The sequence below is a fragment of the Bos indicus genome, chromosome 19 (genome assembly GCF_029378745.1).
Source record: "Bos indicus isolate NIAB-ARS_2022 breed Sahiwal x Tharparkar chromosome 19, NIAB-ARS_B.indTharparkar_mat_pri_1.0, whole genome shotgun sequence".
Taxonomy (NCBI): Eukaryota; Metazoa; Chordata; class Mammalia; order Artiodactyla; family Bovidae; genus Bos; species Bos indicus.
Genome location: NC_091778.1, coordinates 38,635,324 through 38,659,643, shown reverse-complemented (window position 1 = coordinate 38,659,643; position 24,320 = coordinate 38,635,324). Strand labels below are relative to the sequence as shown.

At 44.3% G+C, this 24,320-nt stretch overlaps 1 protein-coding gene across 4 annotated transcripts in view; it reads left to right on the top strand.

Annotated features, from left to right (window-relative positions):
* B4GALNT2 (beta-1,4-N-acetyl-galactosaminyltransferase 2 (SID blood group)) overlaps positions 1 to 24,320 on the top strand; it is a 75,775-nt gene that overhangs the window by 31,486 nt on the left and 19,969 nt on the right. For all 4 annotated transcript variants that reach the window (XM_070773308.1, XM_019982450.2, XM_019982449.2 and 1 more), the window contains exons 2-3: positions 3,729 to 3,929; positions 5,260 to 5,397. In XM_070773308.1, coding sequence (XP_070629409.1) covers positions 3,754 to 3,929; positions 5,260 to 5,397 — 314 coding nt within the window. In that variant the 5' untranslated portion in view covers positions 3,729 to 3,753. The remainder of the gene's footprint in view (positions 1 to 3,728; positions 3,930 to 5,259; positions 5,398 to 24,320) is intronic.

Sequence of the window (24,320 nt, the reverse complement as noted above, 5' to 3'; positions counted from 1 at the left end):
TCTTTCTCTTTTTGACTTTGCTTAGTACGATAATCTCTAGGTCCATCCAATTTGCTGCAAATGGCCTTATTTTCTTTTCGTGGCTGAGTAATATTCCATTGTATAAAGGTGTACCAGACCTTTATCCATTCATGGACAGTTAGGTTGCTTCCATGTCTTGGCTATTGTAAATAATGCTACTGTGAACATGGTGCATACATATTTTTGAATTATAGTTTTGTGTAGATAAATGCCCAGGAGTGGGATTGCTGGATCGTATGGTAGCGGTATTTTTAGTTTCTTTTTCTTTTTTTCCTTTTGACTGTGCTGGGTCTTTGTTGCAGCGTGTGGGCTTCCTCTAGCTGTGTCGTGCAGGCTCAGTAGTTGTGGTGCCTGGGCTGAGTTGCCCAGCACTATGTGGGATCTTAATTCCCCGACCAGGGATTAAACTGAGTCCCCTGCATTGGCTGATTCATGTTGATGTTTGGCAGAAACCAACAAAATTCTGATCACTTATCAATTATCCTTCAATTAAAAAGTAAATAAAATTTTAAAAAAGAATGGATAATTGTGTTAAATGATTTTAAAATCATCTGTCAATATAATCATATTGAGTGTTCTCCTGCCCTGAATTTCCACGTGGTGAAATTTATCAATAAATTGTATAATTCTTGGAAGGCAGAGATATTGAATAATATCCTACTAACTGAGAAGGAACTTTGAAACCCAAAACAAAACAGGCAACTGCATGAAGAGCAATTCTGAAGTTTGTTGTGGGTGACTTACACATGGGCAGGAGCTGGCAGATGATCCAGAGGCATTCAAAGCGGCAGAAAAGGGTACAGAAGATTTAAAGGACCAAAGCTGAAAATAAAATCTGACTACTAGGGAGAATCGCGTCCTTATCAATGGGAAATGGATGTGTTTCACTCCCTTTGTGTGTGTGGTGGGGGGAGGTTCTCATGACCATTAACCATTCACATCAGCAAAAGGCATTCTTCCAGTTTTCATGTCAGATGAAGGCCAGGGGAAAACTTGATAGGAAACTCCCCTGGCTTAGGCATGTTTCTTGTGAGTAGGCTAAAGCTCAGTCTTGCAGAAAGGGGAGCAGGTAACAGTTTAAGGAGAAAACATAATATGGAATATAAGGAAAGTCATTTACCCAGAGAATTTTTTTCTCCTCATTTTGTTTTGTTTTATTCAATGACACACAGTTTCATTTCCTGCTAGCAGAAGGAAAAGAACCAAACCCTCAAAAAGACCTAACCCACATCCCTCTGTTGTTCCTGATTTGTTTCTTTCTGTTAGGTTGAAAATTGTGTAATGAACTTAATGACACTGTTATTCTTTAAAAAAAAAAAAAAAGAAAGAAAGAAAAGAGGTAGAATTATGGGCCTAGGATAAAGTCGGAGTGGTTCAGCCACACTATAGGATTGAGTCATCCTTGCTGTCCTAGAAGAACTTCATTAGTGATGAATCTTTCATTTAGGATACCATTATACTCTATTTGCTAATATTTGTTCAGCATACTTACAGCATTATTCTTCAGTACTTATACTTGCGTCACTGTAAAACTGGTTTTTGTAAATTGGCATGAAATTGTTTACTTATGAAATAGGGATTTCGGATTTTGTTGAGGCCTTTGACAACTTCCCTGTTTGTTTTTTTTTTTTTTTTTTTCACTTTAATGGATCTGTTTAGATCATCTCTTTCATCTAGGTATTCAAGATCTAGGCTTCTTCTTACCTTATTCTATCTTCTCTTCCTTCTCTCCTTTCCTCTATTCTCAGTTCAGGGGGCCAGATTTAGCTGATCTCTGCTTACCAATTCCTGGGAAAGAAATTCTGGCTGAGTGGCCCACCTCAGAGGTGTTCCCCTTTGGTCCAATCAGCCAATGGTCAGGGGAGAATCATGTGATACAACTAGCTCATAGGTGTGACCTCTGTGGGTCAGGCAGGCAAAGAGTCTTAGAGCAGGGAGGTTATTAAGTAGGCAGATATCTCAAAAGTTGTCTCCTCCGTGCTTGGATTTAATAATTATTCCATTTTAGATGTTTTCTAATTTACCACTTTCCATTGGCATTGTTATTAGGTTCTTATTTCTACTTTTCTTAGATTCATTTTGTTATCCATTTTCAAACTTATTTGATTGTTTAATTTATTAATTTTATGTCTTGTGATCAGACATTTGTATTTAAATTCAAAATTTCCACTCAGCATAATTTTAGTGCATTGCATAGTTTTGTATGTAGTATCTTCATTATCTTTATATTTTTGTTCTGATGTTGTCCTTGACTCAAATTGTTGCTTTGGAAAGCTTAAAAAATTTTTTTTTCCATGTTGTGAAAGAGGGGCTTACTATTATTATAGGTTATATTTAAATTGTTTATTTATTTCTATTTGGCTGTGCTGAGTCTTCTTCGCTTCGCGGACTTTTCTCTAGTAGCAGTGAGCAGGGGCTACCGTTCCTTGCAGTGCGTGGGCTTCTCATTGTGGTGGCTTCTCTTGTTGCAGAGCAAAGGCCCTAGGGCACGCGGGCTTCAGTAGTTGTGGCTCTTGGATTCTAGAACGCAGACTCACTAGTTGTGGTGCACAGGCTTAATTGCTCCACAGCATGTGGAATCTTCCCTGACCAGGGATCCAACCCATGTCTCCTACATTAGCAGACAGATTCTTTACCGCTGAGCCACCAGGGAAGCCCCTATCAGTTACATTTTGATTGCACTTGTCAGTGTGTGGAGTGTATAATCTGAATGATTTCTACTTTATTATGGTTTTCTTTGTGTTCAAACAAGTGGCCAACTTTTGTAAATGTCCTAAAAGCTCTTTAACAGAATACGAGATCTAAAATTTAGCTGCAGACTTCCCTGGTGGTACAGTGGATAGGAATCTGCCTGCCAGTGCAGGGAATGTGGTTTCAACCCCTGGTCTGGGAAGATTCCACATGCCACAGAGCGACTAAGCCCGTGCACCACAACTGTTGAGTCTGTGCTGTTTAGAGTCTAGGACCCGCAACTACTGAGCCTTGGCTCTAGAGCCCATGCCCTGAAACAAGACAAGCCACCACAATGAGAAACTCACACACTGCAGTGAAGACTCGCCGAAAACTAGAGAAAGCCTTCCCGCAGCAATGAAGACCTAGTGCAACCCAAAATAAACAAAATACATAGATTAAAAAAAAAATTAGTTGCTTTCTTGCTTTATATATTTCTGAGACTTGATTTGTTAGGGAATGAGATGTTAGTGTGTTAGACATGAGAATGTTAGAATCCATGACCACCTTTGGATTTGTAATCTTTCTCCTCCCATATTCTGCCATTCTTTGCTTAAATAATGCTAATATCTAGTGGCTACAGTTCATGACCATTACATGATCTACATCTGTTTTGTAGATCATGTATGTGATCACAGTAAGTGATCCTTTTGGCCCCATTTAATTTTTTTTTTTTTTTTTTGCCTCAAATTCGACTATGTTGACATTAATACTGCAAGCCTTACTCTTCCAGTCTCCCTCCTTGGGCTTTAGGACATTCTTTTATTTGTGATCTTTCTGAGTGTCTGTTGCAACTTAATTCTTTTCTCTTTTGCTTATCAGAAATCAGTCTTGGTAAGTAGTAGAAGATATAGGTTTAATTGACCTTTTCCCTCTAATTACTGTTCCCATCTATATTATACAATCAGGTCCTTTTATGTTTCATGTAATCAAGGAAAAAAGATTTACACAGCATTTGCTCTTTTGTGTCCTAACAGCTCTAGATATCTGTGGATCCTCAAGATGTCCGTCTTATTCTTGGCCCTGGGCATTGTGTTATTTATGTTCAGAAGTGTGTACCTGTATTCAGAATTCAGCAGCTACAAAGCACCACTCCTTCAGCCTAGTCCGGCTGCCGGAATGTTGAAGCTTCTCCCTGAGGAACATATCAAGACCCTCTTTACCCACGATGGAATCTGGTGAGACAGCCAGTTATTCCCCCTTGGTCTGACCTCTCCCTCCCTCCTCCTGTGGCTGAGTGTCCTATTGTGCCCACCTTACAGCCAGTTCCCTACCTTCCTGCACCTGTGCTGATTGTGAGTGTGATTCCAAACTACAGGACCAGAAAAGATCTTGGTCTGCAGGGCACAGACTCTGTTCCCTACAACACCCAGCAAAGTCCCTTGTGATTTTGGAGGGCCTGTTTAACCCAAACTACAGGAAAGACATGGCCTTTCTGTCCCTTTGGCCTCCTCTTCAGGTGGGTGGGACTGAGATGCCACTGTGACTCTCAAGTTTAAAGAAGTTTGGAGAGGGCTTCCCTGGTGGCTTAGTGGTAAAGAATCCGCTTGCCAATGCAGGAGACAAGGGTTTGATCTCTGGTTCTAGGAAGATCCCACATACCGCTGAGCAACTAAGCCTGTGCCACAATTACTGAGCCAGTGCTGTAGAGCCTGTGAGCCACAACTAATGAGCCCATGTGCCTAGAGCCTGTGCTCTGCAACAAGAGAAGCCACCGCAATGAGAAGCCCCTGCACCGCAACTAGAGAGTACCTCCCGCTCGCCACAACTAGAGAAAGCCCGCACAGCAATGAAGACCCAGCAACAACCAAAAATAAATAAATGAAAATTATTTAAAAAAAAAAAACATAAAGAAGTTTAAGGAATTCCCTGGCAGCCCAGTGGTTAGGACTTGGAGCTTTCACTGCTGAGTCTGGGTTCAATCCCTGATCAGGGAACAATCATGTGGCTTGTGGGATCTTAAGTAGAAGTTTGGTGCAGGAAATGATTTAAGACAGGGGTGTTTTTTTTTTATTACAAAATTTATTTTTTATTATTTAAAACAATTTATTGGAGTATAATGACCTACAATGATGTGTTGGTTTCAGGTGTACAGCAAAGTGATTCAGTTATACATGTACATATATTCATTCTTTTTCAGATTCTTTACCCATGTGGGTTATTACAGAATACTGTGTAGATTTCCCTATGCTATACAGTAGGTCTTTGTTGGTTATCTGTTTTATATACAGTAGTGTGTGTATGTTAATCCCAAGTTCCTATCCATCCTCCTGCCACATGTCTGCTTTGGTCACTATAAGTTGGTTTTGAGAGGGGGCCTTCTTATCCCTTCCCCTCGCTGTGTCTTTGGGAATGGCTACTGCTGGGATTCTAGAGTCTCAACCCAACCTGGATGGTGGTTGTGAGATAGGAGAGTCTCGGGGGAACGGCACGGTGGGTTAGACTTCAAGTGCCTGCCCCACCCCCCAGCCCACCCAGTCTGTGATCTTAGTCCTCATCTTGTTTTAGGCTCTTCCCGAAAAACCAGTGCAAATGTGAAGCCTGGATACATCGGCAAAGATATAACTTTGAAAATGCCTATGACCAGACTGACCTCCCTGCGGTGAAAATGAGGAGACAAGCTGAATTTGAACACTTTCAGAGGAGGTAATGCAGACCCTGGGGGTTCTTGGGCCCTGAGGTGGTGTGGAAGCTCTCCCTGCTCTCTCCTGAGGGTGTAGGGCCACGGAGAGAAGAAAGGCATTCCCACTCTTGCAGGGTCCCTGGAAAGAACTCCTAAGAATAAGCCAAGTAAAGAGAACTGGGGAAATAGTCCTTCAGTGAAGATTTATAAAACTTGGAAATTCCCTGGCAGTCTAGTGGTTAGTACTCGGCACTTTCATTGCTGGGGCCTGGGTTTGATCCTTGGTTGGGGAATGAAGAGGCTACAAGCTACGTTGTGAGGCCAATAACAAGCACACAAACCAAAAAAACCCCAAGACACTTGACATGTCTCAAACATTTCATAATAAAGAAAGAGTGAAGGAAGGAAAAGACTGAAACATCAGTGCAATGTTGCTGGCACAACCTCCATGCACGTGGGCCACCAGAGCCTTTAGTCTCACCACGTTGCACGATCTGATTCATTTATATGTTGAGAATGTACTGTCCCTCTGCTGTGTGCGAAGCCCACAGTTAAACTTTTGGGATGTGTTGACCAGGATTGTTGGTTGAAAACAGGAGAAATGGATTCTGGCTGGCTTATGTTAAGAGGGAATCTGTAGGAAAGATGTTGGTACTTTCCCATATCCATAGGTGGTAGGATGACCAGGTTGGGAAATCAAGACCCAGGGGAGCACAGAATGGCTGGGCAGGGTTTCTCTTTTTCCCCTAGGAATCATTTATGAGTTACAGTGGAAAGCGTACTGTAATAAGTAATACCATTTAAGGACTTGAATTCTGGAACAGGCTGGATGGCAAGTTGCTTAACGTCACAGACTTCCGTATCTTCATATGAAAAACTAACAGTTTATTACAGTAATAACAGAGTTTGTTACTGTAATAGGTTATTTGTAAGAAAACATGCGAAGAGCTAGCAACTCATACAGGGCCTGACGTACAGAAGCACTGCAAAAATGTTACCTACTGTTTTGCTTGGTTTATTATTAACATATCATTCTTATAGTTCTTCATGGGCAGTACAGGATACAGTAAGAGGGACTTCCTTGATGATCCAGTGATTAAAACTCCACGCTTCCACTTTAGGGGGCATATGTGTGACCCCTGGTTTGGGAACTAAGACCACATCCTACATGCCATGCAGTTTATCCAAAAAGAAACAAAACACATAAATAACCTAAATAGTAGATTGTTACCAGTGCTATGGGAGGTAAATTAAAATATCATGGTCGATGGCATAAAGTTTAATGGGACAACAAAAGAAGGTTACTTATTGTCTATCACGATCCCCCATGAAAGAGCAGTCCAGAAGGAAGAATTAACAATGTCCAAAGCCAGAGTAGGTTACGTGACAGAAAAACAGGCCTTTCCTGATGGCTGCATGACAGGAAAGCAGGCCAGGACCGTTGTGGCCTAGCGTGTCAAGGGGAGGCTTGAGGCATGAGCCCAGAGAGGCCATTGGTGACAGCCATGGTAAGCCAGCAGGTGCATTTTGCTTTCTGGGTAATGCAAAGCATTGAACAGTTTTTCTTGATTTGTTTGTAATTTATTTTGGCTGCACTGGATCTTCTTGCTGCGTGTAGGCATATTCTCTGTCTTCGGTGAGCAGGTGCTATTAGTTGCTCTGACTTCTCCTTGCGGTGCCTTCTCGTTGCGGAGCGCGGGCTCCAGAGCACACGGGCTTCAGTAGTTGCAACTCGCAGGCTCAGTAGTTGTGTACAGGGTTAGTTGCACTGCTACGTGTGGAATCTTCCCGGACCAGAGATCCAACCCGTGTCCCCTGCATTGGCAGGTGGATTCCTAACCACTGTACCACCAGGGAAATCCTTGAACAGTTTTTAAAATTGGCAACTTATTCTATGAGACAGGTGCCTGCTAAGTTGCTTCAGTCGTGTCCGACTCTTGCGACCCCGTGGACTGTAGCCTGCTAGGCTCCACTGTCCATGGGATTCTCCAGGCAAGAATACTGGAGTGGGTTGCCATGCCCTCCTCCAGGGGATCTTCCGGACCCAGGGATTGAACCTGTGTCTCTTACATCTCCTGTGTTGGTAGGTTCTTTACCACCAGCAGCCCATTCTATGCGATACTTTCATATGTAAAATACCACTGTGGCTTTTCTGTGGAGGATAAGCTGGAGGGAAGGTAAAGGGAAGGCAGGGACATCAGTTGAGGTGCTGGGAAGAAGCTAAGCATTTTCTACTGCTGTGACAATTGTATGTGCCGCTTTGATGACCAGTCCTCAGGCTTTACTGCTTAGTTAACTGAGCCTAAGTCTTGAATTAAGGAAGGGAAAAGGGGACTCTTGCCCTTGCAGGTTTGATTTCGAGAATGAGCCGCTACCCCAGACTCCATACAAACGGAAGACTCCCCGGAAGACGGAAGAGCAGCAGAAGGGAGTGTTGGCGGTCAGGAAGCCAGTGCAGTGTGCAGGGGATCCTGCTGGGGTTTGAGCCCTGAGCCCCCACGGCTGTGCGGGGAGCGTGGGGCTCAGTGGTTAACATGCTGCCAAGGACCGGCTGCGTCCTCCGTGTCTCAGATCGGCGACCTTGGGCAAGCAGTTTAACTTCCTCTGTGGGGGCCATAGGTACGGGGTGGAATGGTGATAGCACCTCAGGTTGACATTTAGCGCCGAAGAATTGATGCTTTTGAACTGTGCTGTTGGAGAAGACTCTTGAGAGTCCCTTGGACTGCAAGGAGATCCAACCAGTCCATTCTGAAGGAGATCAGCCCTGGGTGTTCTTTGGAAGGAATGATGCTAAAGCTGAAACTCCAGTACTTTGGCCACCTCATGCGAAGAGCTGACTCTTTGGAAAAGACTCTGATGCTGGGAGGGATTGGGGGCAGGAGGAGAAGGGGACAAGAGGATGAGATGGCTGGATGGCATCACTGACTCGATGGACCTGAGTCTGAGTGAACTCCGGGAGTTGGTGATGGACAGGGAGGCCTGGCATGCTGGGATTCATGGGGTCGCAAAGAGTCCGACACGACTGAGCGACTGAACTGAACTGACTGAAGGTGATCCATGAAAAGCCTGAACAACCTCAGTGAAATTATAAAGGAGATATATATAAAAAGGAGATAAGAAAGGAGATAAGAAAAAGATGTAAATAAACCTATGACATGGTAAGCTGTGGCACATGCAGAATGTGTACCCTGGCCCTGGGCCCCCGTAATACCCTCTGCCTGCCTCCTGCCGGGAAAGCCTGCTATTTGCCTCCTGGTCTCTGTCACTGTCTGTGAGGTCCCTGTGCTCAGGGACTGTTAGCTCCTGGCACAGAGCAGGGCTATCAGGCATCTGTTCGCGGATGGTGGGAGGGGAAACACGTAAGACGGCTCCATCTCTGGGACGGCACAGGGCTGCAGAGAGAGAGAGAAGTCACAGAGCCCTCAGGAGAGGGCCCCAGGTGTGCACAGGGCATAGTTGGGGAAGGGAGAGCAGGAAGGGAGCTTTGAAGAGATTGGAGCCGGTAAACACGGGAACAGGAAGGGATAAGAGGAGGTACTAGTTGGGAGTGTGGGCTCGTCTGGAGGAATCTGGGCAGAAGGAGTCACAGAAGGGACAGATTTCAAACAGGAATGGCCAAGGACTGGCTATGTTTTCACCTTCCCCTCCTTCACCTGTTTGAAATGCCCAGCTCTCTTGGGATTATACCTGGCAATCCAGGTATGAACAAAAATGGCCCGATAATGATAACTGACATGAACTGGGTCTAAGGCCAGTAAGGAAGTAGCTGGATGGGGAGACTCAGTGCAGGGCAATGCACTGAGTCAGGCACAAAGGTCAGTCTGGTCTAAATAACATCTCTCACTGAGCTTATAGGATTATAGAGGAGGATAGAGTGTGTTCTCCCCTGGGGTCAAGTGGCTACTCTCTGAGTTATAGCCTCCCTGCACCACCATTATTGGGGTGCATGGAACCCAGCATTGAGTGCACATGGGCAGTCTGTGGCCTGGGGAGTGTTTTCAGCAAATTGCATGGAACTCAAGAGTTCCATCCCCAGCTCAATGATAATAGTAGTCAGAGGGAGGGATGTGGTAGGGTTTAGGAGGGAGGTCTGAGAATTAAAAAAAGAACATTCAGGAAGAAGGTGACATTCAAGCTGGCCTGCCCTCTTCTACTGAACCGATAACCTTGTGTTCTAGTTATTGGAGTTTGGCTCTGGGTTCTCACCCTTCCCAGAAAGGGACTTTACTGATATCTTTGTCCTGGGTTTAGCACAAGGCTGGGCAAGTCAAGGAAGGAATGAATAAGAGGCAAGGGGTGATGTGTGACTCTAGACTGAGCTCTGGATGTGGCTCATTCCTTGAGGGAGGAGGAAGCATCAGGCATTAAATAAGAAAGGGGAAAGAGCTCCCCTCATTTATTTAGTCAAAAAAGCAAGATGCAGAGGGTTTGTACAGTGTGTTACATTTGTGTTTAAACGAGGACGGGGTGTTTCTGTGATTGTGTGTGTGCGGAGACATGTTTATATATGTTGAAGGGAGGAGGATGAACAGTGATGGTGTTTAACAGTGGGCTTTTGATAGTAGCTTGTAGCATTTGCTTATTTCTGTGGTTCAGTAGTCACACTGTGGCTGATTTCAAGCCATGGACAAGACATCACTGGATTCCAGTTATAAAATATCTCCACCATTCAGATACAATAGAGGAAAATAACCTCCAGAGTAGAGATAATAGGAAGATGTAGTAAAATAATTAGGAAGTGGTGAGTTTTGACTGCTTTTCAGCTGTGTCCCATAATTTAATTTTTGTTAATGACTGCGTTTAAAAGCTGGCTTGCAAAATTCCTGAAAATTCAACAGTTGACTGCACTGTGTGGGTGCCGGCTGGCTCTCCCACACCACTGTTACACATGAATATCCATGGCTCGCTGTCCCTTTGTGGTGGGCAAGTGATTTTGCCTCCCAAGCCCTTTTCACATACAGTTTCCAAGCTTCCTGACGGACAGTGGGCTGGGCCACGTCACTGAGGCACCCGCATTCAGTGGCCGGTGTGCTGGCTACCAATTTAGGGGTATCCAAGAGGCCCAACTTGGACACGACTGAGCAACTTCACTTTCGCTTTTCACTTTCATGCATTGGAGAAGGAAATGGCAGCCCACTCCAGTGTTCTTGCCTGGAGAACCCCAGGGATGGGGGAGCCTGATGGGCTGCCGTCTATGGGGTCGCACAGAGTCGGACACGACTGAAGCGACTTAGCAGCAGTAGCAGCAGCGGCAGCAAGAGTCTCAACTCTGGGAAAAGTTTTCTGCCATTCAGTCCCCTCAGAAAGAAAGATCCTGCTTGAGGCCAACGGTGTCCTCCTCACCCAAGTCCTTCAAGGGCTCGTTTCCGCCTCCAGTCTGAGGGATTCCCCACCCCCACCTCCTCCCCCCCCCCCAACCTCAGTTGTAATCACACTCTGGATAAACTACTCTCAGATGCACAAACTCCATTTGCTGTCTCACTGTTCCTTTCCACACTGCTGACAGTCCAGTGGCTTCTTGCTGGAATGAGGCAGGTCTGGAACTTGTGGGATGGATAGGACTCAGCCCTGGGTTTTTAATGTATCAATACAGGCGTAAGCCAAGCTATCAGAATTTGGGTACTGCATTCCAGTAGATATCAGCTGAGTGGGACCAGCCAACTCTCAGGCCGGGAGCCTGGACAAAGACACTCTAAGGGCCTACCCAGATCCTCCTAGCCCTGTTCGTAGCAAAACACACCAATTAACAAACATTGCTTCCACATTCTCTGTTTCACACACTCTCTTCCTCTGAGTTTCATTTGTCTCTCTCAGCTCAGCAAGTACAAACTTATCTGGCCAAGATCAGGTTCCCCAAAGACTTTCTGTCCCAGCACACCGAGGGGAATAGGGGACTCTACAGCTCTTTGGTAACAGCAAGTAGAGATTTTTCTGGGGGTGTTGTGGGGGAGCTGGGTAATAGAAAAGATGTTATTCCATATAATTTTTATATCATTAGATAAGCACACATAATCACATACTTATGTGTGTGCATACCTATATAAATGTATACTACTGGCGTTTTATGTATATATATATTTTTTTATTTTTAGTTGCACTGGATCTTTGTTGCTTTGTGCGGGCTTTCTCTAGTTGCAGTTCAGTTCATTTCAGTTCAGTTGCTCAGTCCTGTCTGACTCTGCAACCACATGGACTGCAGCATGCCAGGCCTCCCTGTCCATCACCAGCTCCCAGAGCTTACTCAAACTCATGTCCATTGAGTCACTGATGCCATCCAACTATCTTATCCTCTGTCATCCCCTTCTCCTCCTGCCTTCAATCTTTCCCAGCATTAAGGTCTTTTCCAATGAGTCAGTTCTTCGCATCAGGTGGCCAAAGTATTGGAGTTTCAGCTTCAGCATCAGTCCTTCCAATGAATATTCAGGACTGATTTCCTTTAGGATGGATTGGTTAGATCTAGCAGTTCAAGGGACTCTCAAGAGTCTTCTCCAACACCACAGTTCAAAAGCATCAATCTTCGGTGCTCAGCTTTCTTCATGGTCCAACTCTTAACATGCATACATGACTACTGGAAAAACCATAGCTTTGACTATATGGACCTTTGTCAGCAAAGTAATGTCTCTGCTTTTTAATATGCTGTCTAGGTTGGTCATAACTTTTCTTCCAAGGAGCAAGCATCTTTTAATTTCATGGCTGCAGTCACTATCTGCAGTGATTTTGGAGCCCAAGAAAAGAAAGTCTGTCATTGTTTCCATTGTTTCCCCATCTATTTGCCATGAAATGATGGGACCACATGCCACGATCTTCATTTCTTGCATGTAGAGTTGTAAGCCAACTTTTTCACTCTCCTCTTTCACTTTCATCAAGAGGCTCTTTAGTTCTTCACTTTCTGCCATAAGGGTGGTGTCATCTGCATATCTGAGGTTATTGATATTTCTCCCAGAAATCTTGATTCCAGCTTGTGCTTCCAGACCAGTGTTTCTCATGATGTACTCTGCATATAAATTGAATAATCAGGGTGACAATATACATCCTTGACATATTCCTTTCCCAATTTGGAACCAGTCCATTCCATGTCCGGTTCTAGCTATTGCTGCTTGACCTGCATACAGATTTCTCAGGAGGCAAGTAAGGTGGTCTAATATTCCCATCTCCTGAAGAATTTTCCAGTTTGTTGTGATCCACACAGTCAAAGGCTTTGGCATAGTTAATAAAGCAGAAGTAGATGTTTTTCTGGAACTCCCTTGCTTTTTCTGTGATCCAGCGGATGTTGACAATTTGATCTCTGGTTCCTCTGCCTTTTCTAAATCCAGCTTGAACATCTGGAAGTTTTTTGTTTACGTACTGTTGAAGCCTGGCTTGGAGAAGTTTGAGCATTACTCTGCCAACGTGTGAGATGAGTGCAATTGTGCTGTAGTTTGAACTTGCTTTGGCATTGCCTTTGGATTGGAATGAAAACTGACCTTTTCCAGTCCTGTGGCCACTGCTGAGTTTTCCAGATTTGCTAGTAGCAGTGAGTGGGGGCTACTCTTGGTTGCGGTGGGCAGGCTTCTCACTGCAGTGGCTTCTCTTGTTGCAGAGCACAGGCTCTAGGTGCCCGGACTTCATCAGTTACAGCTCTAGGGCCTAGTTGTATATTTTTAATGTAATTAGTACCATAGGAACAAATCACTCTGAAATTTGCTTTTTCCTTCAATGAGTTTTTTTCCATTTGAAACAGGTAGTTTATTTAAATGATAAGATTTTTTGACTTCCCTGATGATCCAGTGGTTAAAAATCTGTCTGCCAGTGCAGGGGGCGTGCATTCGATCCCTGGTCTAGGTAGCTTCCACATGCCACAGGGCAACTAAGCCCAGGCGCCATAATGCAGCAAAGACCCAGCACAGCCATAAATAAATAAAAACAAACAACAAGAGGTTTGACTTGGTGGAAAACTATCCAAGATTCATTTCTTTTCTAGTAATTCATCCTTCCTTAAATACAGATTGCTCTACCTGTAACAGCTATGTATAAAAGAATTATAAAATTATCCTTGGTTTTACGATGATAAATGAAAAACATTAAAATTCTCCAATAGAGGGACTTCCCTGCTGGTCCAGCAGTTAAGAATCCACCTTGCAATGCAGGGGACATGAGTTTAATCCCTGGTGAGGGACTAAGATCCTACATGCTGCAGAGAAGCTAAGCTTGCTTGCCATAACTGCTGAGCCTGTGCACCGCAACTAGAGAGTCCATGTCCATGCGCCCCAACAAAGATCCTGCATGATAAACTAAGACCTGATGCAGCCAAATCAATGAAATTAAAAAATAAAATTCTCCAATAGATCAAAGTATGCAACGACTTTTATCTTGTTGTGTTAAACATTGAAAGCAAAATAACTTACTGAATATAAAGACAAGAGCTGAGTGAGCCTGCTGCTAATGGAGAAAGGGATATTTTCACATAACCAGTATTCCCCCATCCCACCTCCATTTGATGTTGATCAAAACATACTATTGGCTATTTAGTTTTAAAAAAATTGAACACATGGGAATTCCTTGGGTGGTCCAGTGGTTAGGGCTTCATATTTCCACTAAAGTGGCCTAGGTGCCATCTCTGGTAGGGGAACTAAGATCCCACAATCCCCTCATTTCAACAATAAACAAACAAGCAAACAAATAAATAAATAAGCATGTGCACACACACCAGGAATGGGGAAGGGGAAAATGAAAGAATAAAGAAAACAATACTGTAGTGATCAGGAGGTGGTAGAACCAAATTGGAGTTTTTCTGATTTCTGCGATGGCTCCTTGATCTGGAGGAACAAAGCAGCAGGTTTCCTTTCTAGTGGACAGCCCCTGTCTGCTACTGGGACGCTTCAGTGGCATCTCCAGCCTCTATGTCCAGCTGTGTGTGTCTTTCTCATTGATTGGCTGCCCATCAAATGAGAGTCTGATCTGCCTCGTGGGCAAACCCTGCCAGTCACGTAAACTTCCACTGGTTTGCTGAGTGGTGTGTGCCTCTTCATCTCAAATGGCCTGCTGCCTTCAAACCCTGTGATTGCCAGTTCTCAGTTTTGACTCCTTCCTTTGGATTTTTGTGGGTCAGCTCTGAGTCTCCTGTTGCTGCTTCACAAAAGAGGAGGTGAGAAGCACCAGGAGACACTGATAGGTTTTTAAGAGTTATCTATACATCTAGTTTGTTCTTTTTAATTGCTATACAGCTATGAGTAAGAATGCATTGAATTTTATTAAGCCATTCCCCTATTGAAAGAGACTCTGATTTTTATAAAATATTTATGATTACAATTTCATAATTTATAATATTACATTGCACTTACATTCTTTCCTTCATTTATTAAGATGTGTATAAGGATGTTCATTTCAGACAGTGCTGAAACAAATCTCCTTATATGCATGTCCTATTGTTGACAACTGCAGGTTTCTCCCCCTACCTATAACATCTGAATTGCTCAACCACAGGATATGCTGATTTCTGCTTTTAGTAAATATGGCCAGATTGCCTTCAAGAGGACCTACATTAATTGACACTTTCATGAAGAGTCAGTAAATGTAGTGCCTTATTTATATATATGCTTGCGGGCTAAGTCACTTCAGTCATGTCTGACTCTTTGCGACCCTATGGACTGTAGCCCGCTAGGCACCTCTGTCCATAGGATTCTCTAGGCAAGAATACTGGAGTGGGTTGCCGTGCCGTCCTTCGGGGGAACTTCCCAGCCCGGGGATGGAACCCATGTCTCTTAAGTCTCATGCATTGGCAGGCAGGTTCTTTACCACTAGCGCCACCTGTGACGCCCTGTTTATATATATACCCTCTACCTAATCAACACTCGTTATCAAATTTTAAAACTTCAAGGAAAAGGTGCTGGTTTTTATTTATTCATTTGACTCACCATCTCCATAATGTGCCTGCTCAGTAGTTGCTGCTTTCGAGTTTAATTACCCCACAGCATGGGTTCTTAGTTCCCTGACTAGGGATTGAACCCATATCCTGTGCAGATTCTTAACCACTGGACCATCAGGGAAGTCCTCTTTTTTTTTAATTAATTAATTAATTTATTTAGGGCTGTGCTGGGACTTTGTTGCTTTGTGTGGGGTTTTCTCTAGTTACGGCTAGTGCGGGCTACTCTTTGTTGCAATGCACGGGTGGCTTCTCTTGTTGCGTAGTTGTGGCCTACAGGTTCAGACAGGTTCAGCGGTTGCAGCTCACAGGTTCAGTTGCCCCGCAGCACGTGGAATCTTCCCGGACCAGGGATGGACCTTCTGTTCCCTGTGTTGGTCGGCAGATTCTTATCTACTGCGCCACCAGGGGAGCCTGCCTTGTTGTTTTCTTCAAGTTTCATTTCCGTGACTAATATTGAAGCTGAATGTGTTCCATATATTTACTGGCCATTTGTATTTCTTCTTCTGTTAATTACCTATTTCTGTCTCTTTCACCTTTTAAATTTTGGCTTTTTCATGTTCTCATAAATACTTAAGTAGTCTAATCTTTCTTCCAGGTAATCTTGATGATTTCCATGTTTAAGTGGATCCCTGAAGCCTCCATTTCAACTGTATTACCTTAGTCCCTCAAATAGTCAATATCACTGGGTTGTCCTATATCCTTGACTGAAGGTTGTGTTATGTCCTTGACAAGAAAACCATCTGAAAATTGTCATTGTGTTTGCTCTGAACATATTGAGACATCATCAACTCCGAGATAAAGTTTGTTACATATTTTATTTTTTAGTTCAGTGTCAGGAAGTTTGACCCCATTCAGTTGATCTGCTTTGCCCTTTTGATAATAAATCCAGCACATTGATTGTCAATTACTTTGTACCCTGGCTACCAGGAAATTTAATGTGACTTTAGTATTTCCAAAAAAAAACTGGCTTGACTGATATGACCTAATCATTTTTTTCTTTTTCATTGGTTGTGATTTTTTTTTAATTTTTTAAAAAAACTTATTTATTTTGGCTGTGCTGGGTCTTCGTGGCTGCACGTGGGCTTTCTCTGGTTGTGGAGGGCAGGGGATATGCTCTCTAGTTGCAGCGCACGGGCTTTTCATTGTGGTTTCTCTTGTGAAGCACAGGCTCTAGGCGCGTGGGCTCAGTAGTTGCGGCACAGGGGCTTAGTTCCTCCAAGGCATGTGGGATTTTCCCGGATCAGGGATGGAAAATGTGTCCCCCTGCATTGGCAGGTGGTTTTTTTGGGACCCTGTGGACTGTAGCCAACCAGGCTCCTCTGTTCATGAAGTTCTCCAGGCCTGAGCAGGTTGCCATTTCCTCCTCCGAGGGATCTTCCCGACCCTGGGATCGAAAGGATAAATAAACGTTCTCACTCTGGGTGTTGTTGGAATTTATGCCTGGAACTGCTGTACTTGCCTGGTGGTCATGACAGAAGAAAGTCTTCAGGCAAAGCTGACACCATCAAGGGGTAACTAGCAGGTATTCAACCTAGAAATTTGGCTATCTCACCAGAAGACTAACCAAACTGATCACACGGATCACAGCCTTGCCTAACTCAGTGAAACTATGAGCCATGCCGTGCAGGGTCACCCAAGATGGATGGGTCATGGTGGACAGCTCTGACAAAATGTGGTCCACTGGAGAAGGGAAAGGTAAGCCATTTTAGCATTTGTGCCTTGAGAACCCCATGAACAGTATGAAAAGGCAAAAAGGTATGACACTGAAAGATGAACCCCCTAGGTTGGTAGGTGTCCAATATGCTACTGGAAGAGAGCAGAGAAATAGCTCCAGAAGAAATGAAGAGGCTGAGCCAAAGCAGAAACAGTCCCAATTGTGGATATAACTAGTGGTGAAAGTAAAGTCCAATTGCTATAAAGAACAGTATTGCATAGGAACCTGGAAGGTTAGGTCCATGAATCAAGGTAAACTGGACATGGTCAAACAGGAGATAGCAAGAGTGAACATCGACATTTTAGCAATCAGTGAACTAAAATGGACAGGAATGGGTGAAAATAATTCAGATGACCATTATATCTACTACCGTGGGCAAGAATCCCTTAGAAGAAATGGAGTAGCCCTCATAGTCAACAAAAGAGAAATGTAGTACTTGGTTGCCATCTCAAAAATGAGAGAATGATCTCTGTTTGTTTCCAAGGCAAACCATTCAATATCACAGCAATCCAAGTCTATGCCCCAACCACTAATGCTGAAGAAGCTGAAGTTAAACAGTTCTACGAAGACCTACAAGGCCTTCTAGAATTAACACCCCCCAAAAATGTCCTTTTCATCATAGGGGACTGGAATTTGAAAGTAGGATACCTGGATAACAGGCAAAGTCAACAGATATCTAGAGTAACAGGCAGGTTTGGCCTTGGAGTACAAAATGAACCAGGGCAAAGGCTAACAGAATTGAAGATGTAGCTCAGATCATGAACTCCTTATTACAAAATTCAGACTTCAGTAGAAGAAAGTAGGGAAAACCACTAGACCATTCAGATACGACCTAAATCAAACCCCTTACAATTATGCAGTGGAAGTGGCAGATTCAACGGATTAGATCTCACAGGTGCCTGAAGAACTGTGGATGGAGTTTCACAACACTGTACAGGAGGCAGTGATCAAAACCATCTCCAAGAAAAAAGAAATGCAAAAAGGCAAAATGGTTGTCTGAGGAGGCCTTACAAATAGCTAAGAAAAGATGAGAAGTGAAAGGCAAAGGAGAAAAGAAAAGATACACCCATCTGAATGCACAGTTCTAAAGAATAGCAAGGAGAGATAAGAAAGCCTTCTTAAGTGAACAATGCAAAGAAATAGAGAAAAACAATAGAATGGGAAAGACTAGAGATCTCTTCAAGAAAATTAGAGATACCAAAGGAACATTTCATGCAAAGATGGGCACAATAAAGGACAGAAATGGGTATGGACCTAACAGAAGCAGAAGATATTAAGAAGAGGTGGCAAGAACACACAGAAGAACTGTACAAAAATCTTCATGACCCAGATAACCACGATGGTGTGATCACTCACCTAGAGTCAGACACCTTGGGAGTGTGAAGTCAAGTGGGCCTTAGGAAGCATCACTACAAACAAAGCTAGTGGAGGTGATGGAATTCCAGTTGAGCTATTCAAATCCTAAAAGATGATGCTTTGAAAGTGCTGCACTCAGGGGCCTTGTTCACCGAAACTTGGTCTCCCCATGTCGCTCTCTCTCCCAAATTCTGGCTGAGTCTCCATCTGGAGCGCAGAACCTGCCATGCTTACTAATTATGCCTGGGCTTCTAAGATCTGACCGGGGAGGCCTCAGTGTCTCCTCTCCTTCAGGAGAACAGAAGGACGCCGCAGCCTACAAAGAAGGCCGCAGTACAGTACACAAAAGGCAATGGACCCGACTACCCAACACCAGCCTATGACTGCTTCCGAAACAATGCGGGAGGAAGAAGAATACAAGGTCCTGATGTCCTTGTCCCTCATCACCACTCCAGCTGCAAGCCCTCATCTATAGGATCCCCTGACTCCTCATGGAAGAAGGCACAGTCCTCGAGGCACAAGCCTGTTCTGTTCTGTCTCCCCTCGCCAGTTGAGGATTAAAGCCACCTTTCTATTTCCTCCAAAAAAAAAGAGAAAGTGCTGCACTCAGTATGCCTGCAAATTTGGAAAACTCAGCAGTGGCCACAGGGCTGGAAAAGGTCAGTTTTCATTCCAGTCCCAAAGAAAGGCAATGTCAAAGAATGTTTAAATTACCGTACAACTGCACTCATTTCACATGCTAGCAAAGTAATGTTCAAAATTCTTCAAGCTAGGCTTCAACAGTATGTGAACTGAGAACTAACAGATGTACAAACTGAATTTAGAACAGGCAGGAGAACCAGACATCAAATTGACAACATCTGTTGGATCATAGATAAAGCAAGAGAATTCCAGAAAAACATCTACTTCTGCTTCATTGAGTATACTAAAGCCTTTGACTGTGTGGATCACAACAAACTGTGGAAAATTCTGAAAGAGATGGGAATACCAGACCATCTTGCCTGCCTCCCAAGAAACTTGTATGCAAGCCAAGAAGCAACAATTAGAACCGGACAAATGGAACAACGGACTGGTTCCAAATTGGGAAAGGAGTATGTCAAGGCTGTATATTACCACCCTTTTTATTTAACTTATAGGCAGAGTACATCATGCAAAATGAAGCACAAGCTGAAATCAAGATTGCTGAGAGAAGTACCAATAACCTCAGATAGGCATATGACACCACCCTAATGGCAGAAAGCCAGGAGGAATTAAAGAGCCTCTTGATGAAGGTGAAAGAGAAGAGAGAAAAAGTTGCTTTAAAACTTAACATTCAAAAAACTAAGATCATGGCATCTAGTCCCATCACTTAATCGCAAATAGATGGGGAAACAATGGAAACAGTGACAGACTTTCTTTTCTTGGGCTCCAAAATCACGGCAGATAGTGACTGCAGCCATGAAATTAAAAGATGCTTGCTCCTTGGAAGAAAAGTTATGACCAACCTAGACAGCATATTAAAAAGCAGAGACATCACTTGGCCAACAAAGGTCTGTTTAGTCAAAGCTATGGTTTTTCCAGCAGTCATGTATGGATGTGAGAGTTGGACTATAAAGAAAGCTGAGCACCAAAGAACTGATGCTTTTAAACTGTGGTGTGGAGAAGACTCTTGAGAGTCCCTTGGACTGCAAGGAGATCCAACCAGTCCATCCTAAAGGAAATCAGTCCTGAATATTCATTGGAAGGACTGATGCTGAAGCTGAAACTCCAATACTTTGGCCACCTGATGCAAAGAGCTGACTCATTGGAAAACACCTTGATGCTGGGAGAGATTGAAGGCAGGAGGAGAAGGGGAGCACAAGATGAGATGGTTAGATCGCATCACCAACTCAGCGGACGTGAGTTTGGGTAAACTCCGGGAGTTGGTGATGGACCGGGAGGCCTGGCGTGCTGTGGTTCATGGGGTCGCAAAGAGTCAGACACAACTGAGTGACTGAAAACAACAACAGCAACAGAAGACCCCTGTCTGCCGATGGTCCTATCTTCACTTCACGAAATACACACCAGGCAACAAAGAAGAAAGGAGCTTGAAAGAGCAGCAGTGTGGGAAAAAAGAAGTAGTAGTCCTATCTACATGTTCCCTCATACCATACAAGGTAAGGGTGTTCCCGTCCTGCGCCTGAGAAGAGAGAGTGTTTCATGTGGACGGTCCCTCTCACTCAGCTCCCTCTGTCCCCTCAATTCTCTCCCCTTTTCCCTCTTGGAGGACACACAGTCCAGTGTATCCCAGCCCCTTCCTGAGAAACTTCAGCCCTGGACAAAGTAAAGGCAGGTTCTGCTCCTTCCAGTCCTGAGGCAGGGAGTGTCAGCACTCCCCCTGTATCCCCTGCACATCCTGTCTGCCCTCATGGACCTTCCCTTCCACAGCGACAGTTCTTTACCTCACACACCTGCACCCTCCCACTGAGACCTGCTCTTCTGTGGAGGCGTGCTGGCCTCCTGGAGCAGGACAAAAACGGGCAGCGGTTGGGAATGAACAGCTCTGGGGGTGGCCCTCAGCTGATGGTGGGTAGGAGTTAGTGGCACCGCACTCCAGTACTCTTGCCTGGAAAATCCCATGGACGCAGGAGCCTGGTAGGCTGCAGTCCATGGGGTCGAGAAGAGTCAGACACGACTGAGCAACTTCACTTTCACTCTTCACTTTCATGCATTGGAGAAGGAAATGGCAACCCACTCCAGTGTTCTTGCCTGGAGAATCCCAGGGATGGGGGAGCCTGGTGGGCTGCCGTCTATGGGGTTGCACAGAGTCGGACATGACTGAAGCGACTTAGCAGCAGCAGCAGGAGTTAGTGGATAAATACCCCAGCTGTCTTATTCGTGGTTAGGAGAACTCTGAGACAGGTTCTGTTCAGGACTGAACCCAACTGCTCGCAGCAGTCCCATGAGCTCATAGTTCACCCTTGTGGGCTTCCTCCCCTCACCCTGCCTCTGCCTACGCTTCTTAGAATTGTCACCCAATAACACTATGTCCTCAAAAGCTGCTCGGCGTCTGCTTCCTGGAGAACTCAAGTTCTTTGTTCTGCTTTATTTATTTTTATTTTATTTTTAATATTTGTATTTATTTATTTGGCTGAGTGGAGTCTTAGTTGCCACGTGTGGGATTCTTTTTTTTTTTTTTTTAGTAGCATTCCCTGCTGCTGCTACTGCTGCTGAGTTGCTTCAGTCATGTCCGACTCTGTACGATCCCATAGATGGCAGCCCACCAGGCTCCCCCGTCCCTGGGATTCTCCGAAAAGTGAAGTCGCTCAGTCGTGTCTGACTCTTTGCGACCCCATGGACTGCAGCCTACCAGGCTCCATGGGATTTTCCAGGCAAGAGTACTGGAGAGGGTTGCCATTGCCTTCTCCGACCAGGCATCAAACCCAGACCCCTTGCCTGCATTGGTAATGAGGAGTCTTAGCCACTGGACCACCAGCTAAGTCCCTGTTCTGTTTTTGAAAAAACCCAGACATTTCAGGATGTGGTCAAATAATTGCCAGTAATATTCCCCTCTGTGCAGTCTTTGATGAAATTAGGGTCTTAGAGTGTGGTTTGACAAAGTGAGAAAAAGAAGTGGGTTCCCCAATTTTCTCACACTCTACTAGCTTTTACTGCTAGTTTGGAGTCTCCTGTTCTTTTCTTTTCCTTTTTTTTTTTTTTAATTTAAAAGCATTTTAAAAAAGTCAAATAATATGTGTATACTGTTTCAAGGCAAATGATACTAAAAGACCTAATCCTGCTCCCTACTTCCCAGTCCTACTCCTCAGAGGCCACTATCCTCATCTAACATTTCGAGCTGTTTCCTCTGGAATTATCACCATATTTCTAAGTAAAATGCTTATACTGTTAACTCCAAATTTCTCAACATTAGACATTATCCATTTTGCTTGTTATAGTAGATGAACATAGTTCAGTTCTTGATTTCTCCTCTTGTACACTTTCACACTCTGTGTAATTTTTGGTTAATTCAACATTTAATATTTCCATTTTATGACTGAATGACTGTGCCTCCCAGTTAAGCCATATGTTGTTTGTTGTTCAGTCGATAAGTCATGTCAGACTCTTTGTGACCCCGTGGACTGCTCTCCTGTCCTTCACTATCTCCTAGAGTTTGCTTAGATTTGTGTCCGTCGAGTCGGTGATGCTGTCTAACCACCTCATCCTCTGTCATCCCCTTCTCCTCCTGCCTTCAGTCTTTCCCAGCACCAAGGTCTTTTCCAGTGAGTCAGCTCCTCACATCAGATGACCAAAGTATTGGAGCTTCAGCATCAGTCCTTCCAATGAATATTCAGGGTTGATTTCCTTTAGGATGGACTGGTTTGATTTCATCCTTGCAGTCCAAGAGATTCTCAACAGTCTTCTCCAGCACCACAGTTTGAAAGAATCAATTCTTCAGCTCTCAGCCTTCTTTGTGGTTGAACTCTCACATCTGTACATGACTACAGGAAAAAGTGTGTGTGTGTGTGTGTACGCGCGCACGTGTGCGCTTAGTCACTCAGTCATGTCTGACTCTTTGTGACCCCATGGACTGTAGCCCACCCAGCTCCTCTGTCCATGGGGATTCTCTAGGCAAGAATATTGGAGTGAGTTGCCATGCCCTCCTTCAAGGGATTGAATGTTATGCTTTAAGCCAGCTTTTTCACTCTTCTGATCTTTCACCTTCATCAACTCTGTAGTTTCTCTTCACTTTCTGCCTTTATAGTGGTATCATCTGCTTATCGGAGGTTGTTGTACTATAATTACATTTCCTTTCTTACATTTCCTTTTGTATGTAATGCTTCGGTTTGCCTGGAATTAACTGTCTCATTCTTTCATTTGTTTAGTTTTCTTTCTATTTACTACTAATTCTACGACTACTTCCTCCTTTCTTAATCCTATTTGTGGTTGAGAATATTTCTTTTATACCAAAGGTAACATTCTATATGGGTTGCCTTGGTTTCTCAGGAGTCTTCCCTGGTGGCTCAGATGGTAAAGAATCAGCCTGCAATGCAGGAGATCTGGGTTTGATCCTTGCGTTGGGAAGGTCCCCTGGAGAAGGAAATGGGGAACCATTCCAGTGTTCTTGCCTGGAGAATGCCATGGACCGTGGAGCCTAGCTGGCTACAGTCCTTGGGGTCGCAAAGAGTCGGACACAACTGAGGACCTAACACACACACACAGCCCTCTATACAGATGGGTTTCCCTGCTGGCTCAGCGATAAAGAATCCTCATGCAATGCAGGAGACCCGGGTTCTATCCATGGATTGGGAAGATCCCCTGGAGAAGGAAATGGCAGCCCACTCCAGTATTCTTGCTTGGGAAATCCCATGGAGAGAGGAGACTGGTGGGCTACAGTCCATGAAGTCACAAAGGAGTCAGACATGACTTAGGGGCTAAACAACAACAATATCCTTCTATACGTATACAAGTTTCCCTTACTATCTGAATGTAGACAGTTTCTATGAAATTTTTCATAAAATGAAATGGTGTAAAGCGAAGAAACAATTACCTCTGGACACATCTTGCTAATGGAATGCACAAAATAAATTGAGATAAAGCACAGATGCCAAAGCTACAGTAGCTTGATGCTGAGATGCTGCGTGTAGTTCCCAGGAAAGGAGCCTGGTGGTGCCACTCTTACTGCCTGGGATGCCTGCTGCCTCAGTAATTTTTGTTGTTCAGCCACACAGTCGTGTCCAACTCTTTGCGACCCCATGGACTGCAGCACGCCAGGCCTCCCTGTCCCTCACCATCTCCTGAAGTTTGCCCAAGTTCGTGTTCACTGGATCGGTGATGATGCCTCAGTAAGAGCCGCAGATGCTGAGTGCTGTCGTATTATTATTCTGCCGTTCTTGGTGGCATGTGGAATTTTAGTTCCCCAACTAGGGGTTGAACCTGGACCATCGGCAGTTTGAGAGCGCTAACCAGTGGACCACCAAGGAATTCCCCTTCACCTTTTTTTGTTTTGTTTTGTT